This window comes from Oncorhynchus mykiss, chromosome 7, assembly GCF_013265735.2.
Source record: "Oncorhynchus mykiss isolate Arlee chromosome 7, USDA_OmykA_1.1, whole genome shotgun sequence".
Lineage (NCBI taxonomy): Eukaryota > Metazoa > Chordata > Actinopteri > Salmoniformes > Salmonidae > Oncorhynchus > Oncorhynchus mykiss.
This window is the reverse complement of record NC_048571.1, coordinates 78,568,276-78,578,358: the sequence shown is the minus strand read 5'-3', so window position 1 is coordinate 78,578,358 and position 10,083 is coordinate 78,568,276. Positions and strand designations below refer to the sequence as shown.

The 10,083-nt window shown below is 41.4% G+C and overlaps 1 protein-coding gene across 1 annotated transcript; it reads left to right on the top strand.

The window, feature by feature from the left end:
* The first annotated feature begins 5,551 nt into the window (after positions 1–5,551).
* LOC110527149 (ladderlectin-like) lies at positions 5,552–8,650 on the top strand. Its single transcript, XM_021608293.2, has 6 exons — positions 5,552–5,725; positions 5,949–5,993; positions 6,216–6,484; positions 6,627–6,761; positions 8,067–8,175; positions 8,503–8,650. The coding sequence occupies exons 1-6, from the start codon at positions 5,668–5,670 to the stop codon at positions 8,571–8,573; spliced, it is 687 nt and encodes a 228-aa protein (XP_021463968.2). The 5' UTR covers positions 5,552–5,667; the 3' UTR covers positions 8,574–8,650.
* Positions 8,651–10,083: the final 1,433 nt, after the last annotated feature.

Genomic DNA, 10,083 nt, shown 5'->3' with positions numbered 1-10,083 from the left:
GTCCTCATGCTCCTAGACCTTAGTGCTGCTTTTGATACCATCGATCACCACATTATTTTGGAGAGTTTGGAAACCCAAATTGGTCTACACGGACAAGTTCTGGCCTGGTTCAGATCTTATCTGTCGGAAAGATATCAGTTTGACTCTGTGAATGGTTTGTCCTCTGACAAATCAACTGTCAATTTCGGTGTTCCTCAAGGCTCCGTTTTAGGACCACTATTGTTTTCACTGTATAGTTTACCTCTTGGGGATGTCATTCGAAAACATAATGTTAACTTTAACTGCTATGTGGATGACACACAGCTGCACATTTCAATGAAACATGGTGATGCCCCAAAATTGCACTCGCTAGAAGCCTGTGTTTCAGATATAAGGAAGTGGATGGCTGCAAACGTTCTACTTTTAAACTTGGACAAAACAGAGATGCTTGTTCTAGGTCCCAAGAAACAAAGAGATCTTCTGTTGAATCTGACAATTAATCTTGATGGTTGAACAGTCGTCTCAAATAAAACTGTGAAGGACATCAGCGTTACTCTGGACCCTGATCGCTCTTTTGATGAACGTATCAAGACTGTTTCAAGGACAGCTTTTTTCCATATGTAACATTGCAAAAATCAGAAACTTTCTGTCCAAAAATGATGCAGAAGAATTAATCCATGCTTTTGTTACTTCTAGGTTAGACCACTGCAATGCTCTACTTTCCGGCTACCCGGATAAAGCACTAAATAAACTTCAGTTAGTGCTAAATACGGCTGCTAGAATCCTGACTAGAACCAATTTTTGTTTTTAATCATATTATCCCAGTGCTAGCCTCCTTACACTGGCTTCCTGTTAAGGCAAGGGCTGATTTCAAGGTTTTACTGCTAACCTACAAAGCATTACATGGGCTTGCTCCTACCTATCTTTCCGATTTTGTCCTGCCGTACATACTTACACGTACGCTACGGTCACAAGACGCAGGCCTCCTAATTGTCCCTAGAATTTCTAAGCAAACAGCTGGAGGCAGGGCTTTCTCCTATAGAGCTCCATTTTTACGGAATGGTCTGCCTACCCATGTGAGAGACGCAGACTCAAACGCAAACCCTTAAGTCTTTTTTGAGACTCATCTCTTCAGTAGGTCCTATGATTGAGTGTAGTCTGGCCCAGGAGTGTGAAGGTGAACGGAAAGGCTCTGGAGCAACGAACCGCCCTTGCTGTCTCTGCCTGGCCGGTTCCCATCTCTCCACTGGGATTATCTGCCTCTAACCCTATTACAAGGGCTGACTCACTGGCTTACGGGTGCTCTTCCATGCCGTCCCTAGGAGGAGTGTGTCACTTGAGTGGGTTGAGTCACTGACTTGATCATCCTGTCTTCGTTGGCGCCCCCCCTTGGGTTGTGCCGTGGCGGAGATCTTTGTGGGCTATATCCCTCTAGTGGTGTGGGGGCTGTGCTTTGGAAAAGTGGGTGGGGTTATATCTTGCCTGTTTGGCCCTGTCCGGGGGTATCATTGGATGGGACCACAGTGTCTCCTGACCCCTCCTGTCTCAGCCTCCAGTATTTATGCTGCAGTAGTTTGTGTCAACAAGGGGCTAGGGTCAGTCTGTTATATCTGGAGTACTTCTCCTGTCTTATCCGGTGTCCTGTGTGAATTTAAGTATGCTCTCTCTAATTCTCTCTTTCTCTGTCTCAGAGGACCTGAGCCCTAGGACCATGCCTCAGGACTACCTGGCATGATGACTCATTCTGTCCCCAGTCCACCTGGCCGTGCTGCTGCTCCAGTTTCAACTGTTCTGCCTGCGGCTATGGAACCCTGACATGTTCACCGGACGTGCTACCTGTCCCAGACCTGCTGTTTTCAACTCTCTAGAGACAGCAGGAGCGGTAGAGATACACTTAATGATCGGCAATGAAAGTGAACTACTGTGATTATTATTATTTGACCATGCTGGTCATTTATGAACATTTGAACATGTTGGCCATGTTCTGTTATAATCTCCACCCGGCACAGCCAGAAGAGGACTGGCCACCCGTCACAGCCTGGTTTTGGCCTTTCTAGTGAGTTTTTCCTAGCTACCATGCTTCTACACCTGCATTGCTTGCTGTTTGGGGTTTTAGGCTGGGTTTCTTTACAGCACTTTGAGATATCAGCTGATGTAAGGGCTATATAAATACATTTGATTTGATTTGGAATGAGTAGGTGTGTCCAATTGTTTGACTGGTACTGTATGTACCAAGACATTCTAACACCCCCCAATACGGTAGTAATATGAGATCTGTATGTAGTGGACATCTATTTTGTGCATGAGGTCATTTTTCCAACAATTGTTTACATACAGATCATTTCACTTATAATTCAATGTTTCACAGAAATGTACATACACTAAGTTGACTGTGCCTTTAAACAGCTTGGAAAATTCCAGAAAATTATGCCATGGCTATAGAAGGTTCTAATAGGCTAGTTGACATCATTTGAGTCAATTGGAGGAGTACCTGTGGATGTATTTCAAGGCCTACCTTCAAACTCAGTGCCTCTTTGCTTGACATCATGGGAGGATCCGCCAAGAACTCAGAAAAACAATTGTAGACCTCCACAAGGCTGGTTCATCCTTGGGAGCAATTTCTAAACGCCTGAAGGTACCACGTTCATCTGTACAAACAATAGTATGCAAGTATAAACACCATGGGACCACGCAGCCATCATACCGCTCAGGTATGAAACGCGTTCTGTCTCCTAGAGATGAACGCATCTTGGTGCAAAAAGTGCAAATCAATCCCAGAACAACAACAAAGGACCTTGTGAAGTTACTGGAGGAAACGTGTACAAAAGTATCTATATCCACAGTAAAACGTGACCTATATAGACATTCAGCAACGAAGAAGCCACTGCTCCAAAACAGCCATAAAAAAGCCAGACTACGGTTTGCAACTGCACATGGGTACAAAGATCATACTTTTTGGAGCAATGTCCTCTGGTCTAATGAAACAAAAATAGAACTGTTAGGCCATAATGATATGTTTGGAGGGAAAAGGGGGAGAACACCATCCCAATCGTGAAGCACGGGGGTGGCAGCATCATGTTGTGGGGATGCTTTGCTGCAAGAGGGACTGGTGCACTTCACAAAATAGTTAGCATCGTGAGGTAGGAAAATTGTGGATATATTGAAACAACATTGGAGTGGCCATCACAAAGCCTTGACCTCAATCGTATAGAAAATGTGTGGGCAGAACTGAAAAAGCGTGTGCGAGCAAGGAGGCCAACAAATTCGATTCAGTTACACCAGCTCCATCAGGAGGAATGGGCCAAAATTCACCCAACTTATTGTGGTAAACATTTGACCCAAGTTAAGCAATTTAAAGGCAATGCTACCAAATACTAATTGAGTGCATGTAAACTTCTGAACCACTGGGAATGTGATGAAAGAAATAAAAGCTGAAATAAATCATTCTCTCTACTATTATTCTGACATTTCACATTCTTAAAATAAAGTGGTGATCCTAACTGACCTAAGACAGGGAGTTTTTACTCTGATTAAATGTCAGGATTTGTGCGTGAGTTTAAATGTACTTGGCTAAGGAGTATGCAAACTTCTGATTTCAACTAATATATAAATGTGTATTTCCACTCCATGAGGTTGGAATAGAGCTGTTTGAAAAGACGGCCTAAGACGGCCTGAAATTTTAATCTGTTTTGGTGGGATGGAGATTTGTCCTTCTGTGGTGACATCACCATTCCGTAAAAAAATATATAAACCAATTAGAAAGAGATCCAAACTTCTCTGCCAATATCAGAACATGTTCAGACCACTCAGACCAGTCCCAGACAGTCCTAGTAAAATTCTTACTTGAGAAATTACCCTTTGTGATAGAAGCTTGTTTTATTTTTGAACATATTAATTTAAAACAAATCACAGTAAAGTGCTTAATGGTTACCCAGAAACAATTTGATATTGAGATAAAAGAAACATCTGCATTGTACATTTTAAGATAGCTAGGTGAGACAACCACATACAGTATCAGTCAAATATACAGAACACGAACATTTCATTCCAGCTAAACAATATGAGTATACCAAACACGGAGAACACCTGCTCTTTCCATGACATAGACTGACCAGGTGAAAGCTATGATCCCTTATTGATGTCACTTGTTAAATACACATCAATAAGTGTAGATGAAGGGGAAGAGACAGGTTATGGATTGTGTATGTGTGCCATTCATAGGGTGAATGGGCAAGACAAAATATTTACAGTGAGGTCCATAAGTATTGGGACAGTGACACATGTTTTGTTGTTTGGTTCTGTACTCAAGCACGTTGGATTTGAAATGATACAATAACTGAGGTTAAAGTGCAGACTGTCAGCTTTAATTTGAGGGTATTGGCATCCGTATCGGGGGAACCATTTAGAAATTACAGCACTTTTTGTAAATAGTCAGCCAATTTCAGGGGACAAAAAGTACTCGGACAAATTCACTTATGTTTATAAAGTAGTCAAAGGTTCAGTATTTTGTCCCATATTCCTTACATCAAGATTGTTACTCTACAAACTTGTTGGATGCGTTTGCTGTTTGTTTTGGTTGTTTTTAAGATTATTTTGTGCCAAATCTAAATGAATGGTAAATCATGTATTATGTCATTTTGGAATCACTTTTATTGTCAAAAAGAATATAACATGTTTCTAAACAGTTCTACATTAATCTGGATGCTACCATGATTACGGATAGTCTTGAATGAATCGGGAATAATGATGAATGAGAAAGTTACAAGTGCAGAAATAACATACCCCCAAGACATGCTAACCTCTCACCATTACAATAACAGGGGAGGTTAGCATTTTGGGGGGGGATGATATTTGTTTGTCTAACTTTTTCACTCATCATTATTCACGATTCATTAATCATGTTAGCATCCACATTAGTGTACACATGTTTAGAAATGTAGTGTATTGTATCATTTCAAATCCAAAGTTCTGGAGTACAGAGCCAAAACCACAAAACAATGTGTCACTGTCCCAATACTTTTGGAGCTCACTGTAAGTTCCTTTCAACGGTGCTGGGTTTTTCACACTTAACAGTTTCCCGTGTGTATCAATAATGATCCACCACCCAAAGGACATCCAGCCAACCTGAAACAAATGTGGGAAGCGTTGGAGTCAACATAGGCCAGCATCCCTGTGGAATGCGTTCGACACCTTTGGTATACAAAAAAAACATTTTAATACACATCTAAAATCTATTAATAAAATGTTTTGAAAACAGTCATATTTTACCCACACACATGAAGGTACCTGAGCATTTATTCCTATGACAAAATACACTTTAGAAAAACTGGTGGATATAGCGTTTTGGGACGAAACTCTTCAATGATTTAGGGTAATAAGAACCGAGCCATAAGCACACATGATCCTGTTATTTTGCACTTTGATCCATTTCTACGGAATGCCCCATAAACAAGTCGATATATTAGTTAACTATTGTTCAAAAATAATAGTTGCTTCCTTGTGGCCAGGTGTATAAAGGCGCTCCTCTCTCTCCATCTGAACAGAACCTACGGTATCTACCTGTGATTCACTCTACAACAAGTATGTTTTCTACGCACTCTGAAGTATTCTCTGTCACTGAATTTGTTTTGACCTCTTCTCCCTGTTTCCCTCTCTCCCTCTCTCTCTCTCTCCGAGGAGACTATCACCATGGCGATGATGACCATTCTTCTGCTTCTCAGCGCTGCCTTGGTTTTGGGCAATGCAAGTAAGAGACACACACACACACACACACACACACTTTACATTATTCATTCTGTATTTTTTAAGTTGTAGCAAAATTGTGTGTGTATATTTGACACCGTTCCACTGATTCAACTCCAGTCATTACCACAAGCCCGTCCTCCCCAATTAAGGTGCCACCAACCTCCTGTGGTGTGTGTGTGTGTGTGTGTGTTGTATTTAAAATAACACCACTGTTGATGTTTCAGAGCCCTTACAGGAGGCCAATGATGTGGATCAACTCCTTGCTTTTGGTAGGTTTTATACGGCCCCCTGCAGTAAAACGTCAGCATTTATGTCTCTACTCAAATAGCTAATATTCCACCATCATCATTGACTTGTCTCTGTTGTCTATGTTTTTGTAGAGGACAAAGGAGAGGAGGCAAACTGTGTTGAACAAAAACCGTCTGCCATTTTATACCCCTGGTGGTAACAGATGCAACATAATATGGGGTGTGTATCACTTTGACTTACAGAGGCTAAGGGAGTGGCGGAGCTGCATGAGTTGCAGCAGGTGCAGGAGGAGGAGCAGCAGGTGCAGGAGGAGGAGCAGGAGGTGCAGGAGGAGGTGCAGGAGGAGGAGCAGGAGGTGCAGGAGGAGGAGCAGGAGGTGCAGGAAGAGGAGCAGGAGGTGCAAGAGGAGGTGGGGGTAGAGAGCAGGAGCTTGTGTCCCTCAGGCTGGACCAAATACGGATCCCGCTGTTTGATGTTTGTTCGTGGCCCCAGCACATGGATTGAGGCAGAGGTACAGTGAACACATATCTGTATCAGCAAACGTTAGACTGAATTGTTTTTTTAATAACAATTACAACTTATAAGTAGAATACAATACAAGCACAATTACTCTGTATTCTATTCTCTGTCTGAAAATGTCTCTGCCCCTCTAGCGGTACTGTGTGCACTTCGGAGCGAACCTGGCGTCAGTTCACAACTCCCAGGAGTATCATTTTCTGCAGGAGCTGGTTAGGAGCCATACCAATGGGTTCCCAGGCACCTGGATCGGAGGCTCTGATGCCGTCTATGTAAACTCTTCTTTAATATCTTTACATTTTGCTTAATGTTTTATTTATGCTGAACAAAAATATAAATGCAACAATTTCCAAGATTTTACTGTTACAGTTCATATAATGAAATCAGTCAATTGAAAAAAGTATTTAGGCCCTAATCTGTTGGTCACAGATACTTTAAAAAAGGGTCCATGGGACGTGGATCAGAAAACCAGCCAGTATCTGGTGTGACCACCATTTGCATCCTGCAGCGCGACACATCTCCTTCACATGGAGTTGACCAGGCTGTTGATTGTGGAATGTTGTCCCACTCTTCTTCAATGGCTGTGCGTACGCGTCGATCCAGTACATGCCAAACATGCTCAATGGTATGCAGGCCATTTTCAGCCTTCCAGGATTTGTGAACAGATCCTTGCGACATAGGGCTGTGCATTATCATGCTGAAACAAGAGGTGATGGCGACAGAAGAATGCCACTACAATGGGCTTCAGGATCTCATCATTGGTAAAATGCAATTCTGTTTGTTGTCCGTAGTTTATTGCCTGCCCACACAATCACACCGCCACCATGGGGCACTCTGTTCACAACGTTGACATCAGCAAACCGCTCATCCACACGACGCCATACACGTGGTCTGCGGTTGTGAGGCCGGTTCGATGAACAGTACTGTAAAAATCTCTAAAACTACATTGGAGGTGGCTTATGGTAGAGTAATGAACACTAAATTCTCTGGTAACAGCTTTGGAGGACATTCTTGCCGTCAGCATGCCAATTGCACGCTCCCCTCAACTTGAGACATCGGTGGCATTGTGTTGTGTGACAAAGCTGCACATTTTAGAGGCCTTTTATTGTCCCCAGCACAAGTTGCAACTGTGTAATGATCATGCTGTTTAACCAGCTTCTTGATATACCACACCTGTCAGGTGGATAGATTATCTTAGTAAAGGAGAAATGCTCACTAACAGGAATGTCAACAAATTTGTCAACATTTGGGAGAAATAAGCTTTTTGTGTATATGTAACATTTCTGGGATCATTTAGTTCAGTTCATGAAACATAGGACTAAAACTTTACATGTTGCGTTTCTATTTTTGCTCAGCGTAATTTACCTTACTTTTCTCATTTAAATTACAGAGAGAACAAAACCAAAACAACAACGTTAACTGTTTCTATTTATTTTTTCTTCTTCCATTTTGATATGCCTCTATAATATGCCTCTTTTTGATTCAGTCAATGTTAGGAACTCAACCCTCTAACAATTTGAGACTACACTAGGCCTACAGTGACTGACTGTCTGTGTGCGGGTGGGGTTTGTGAACAGAACAAGATATGGCTTTGGAGCGACGGGTCCAGGTTTGATTACCATGGCTGGAACCCAGGAGAGCCTAGCAACAACAACAGAGAGAGATGCCTAGAGATGAACTTTGGCGGTAAAGGATATAGCTATATATACAGTATATCAACCATTGTATAGCAGAGTACCACCTTGTTGTGTAGTTGTTCTTAGTAAAAAGAGTGTAATACAATGAGAGAAATGTGTGAAACCTGGGCTTGTTTATTCACATTTTGTCTCGTAGTCTTACAATGCTTTCTGTATCTGTTTTTCTCTCCCTAATCCCATAACTTCTGTGTACTCTTAAAATGGCGCACACATATTTAACATACACAACAAACACCTATTTTGGCAAATAAAAATAGTATAAAGATATTCTAGGATATACAGTGCAAATATTGACTTGTGTATTTTCTCTCTACAGTACATAAGCGCTGGAACAACAAACCCTGTCACTACACACTACCCTCCATCTGCTCTAAAAGACTATGCTAGATGAACCTCATGTTTATTACTTAATATATTACTGCATAGATTACTTTAATCAGTTTTTAATTAATATACTTGTTGTATACTTGTGATGTATAAATAAAGTTTGATTTCATTTGACTTGTGTCTGGATATTTGACTTATGTATGTCTGCATAAAAGCTGTCTCACATGACAGCCATCTGCACTGATGTAACGGCTGTTGGAAGGAGAGGACCAAGATGCAGCGTGGTACGTTTTCACGATTTTTATTAAACTGAACACTGAAATAACAAAGAGAAGGAACGAAACCAAAAGAGTTCTGTCTGGTGCAGACACAAAAACAGAAAACAACTACCCACAAAACACAGGTGGGAAAAGGCTCCCTAAATATGGTTCTCAATCATGGACAGCTCCCTCTGATTGAGGACCACACCCGGCCAAACACACAGAAATAGAAAACATAGAACACAAAACATAGAATGCCAACCCCAATTTACGCCCTTGACCAAACCAAAACAGAGACATAAAAAGGATCTCTAAGGTCAGGGTGTGACAACTGATCTGTCTGATATCTCGCAAACACTCATGGGATGCTAAAAAGAAGTCCGGCTACAATATGCTGCCAAAACATTTTAAAATGTTACCAAGGTGACATCGTCCACTGAACCCCCTTTCACCCTCAAAAGAGTCAGAGTTAATCTTTCCAAAAACTATAAACCTGTAGCTTTTTTTCAGTTTTTTTGTAAAATATTTATGAAATTTGAAATGTACACGCTAGCTAGCGTTTTGTGAACTAAACTCAAATCAATCCATATGAAACAAACGGCAGGGATGCTAACAACACCAGTTCACACACTCAATGCTGAATAGGCTCTACAGCTAGCTAGCTAGTTAGCTAGTGTAGTGAAGTTCTAGCTATTTGACTAATTGGACTAACTTTTCATGATGTCTGTTCTGCCATGGTCAGTGCGCCGAGTGCTACAAAACAGCTGACTGCTCTCTGCTGCCTTATCGCGTTGGCCAAATGTGACAAAGTAGCAAGGCACAGTTCCAGCGGTCAGAGTCAGATACATGTTGATTTCTTAGAAGGTGGCAGGTTGCAACCAAAATTATTTTCCAATCGTTTAGTTCAGAACCATACTTTTTTCCATTCTGTTCCACTGTTTCGACCAGCAAAATGAAGTTCACAATCAGTTTGAACCCAAAACATGTATAGGTTGACAGCTCGCCTTTTGTTCCTTTTTAAACCTCCAAAATATACAATATAAAACAATGTCCATACAAACTATCAAAAACCAAATGTTAATTAAACTAAATCAGCCTGCTTTTCTGTTTTAATCAGGTTAGTAATTAGTTCACACAGGCTTAGAAGAATCCTGTGATGGCGGGACATTTCCTGGCAACAGTAGTCCTTGCAGTGCTTCTGTCATTAAGTCTTGGAGTCCCAGACACTTCTCAGCTGCAGATATAATGATGCCCAGCTTCTTGGACTTCTTGGACACTTGAGAAGTACAATTATTAACTGTGGATATAAA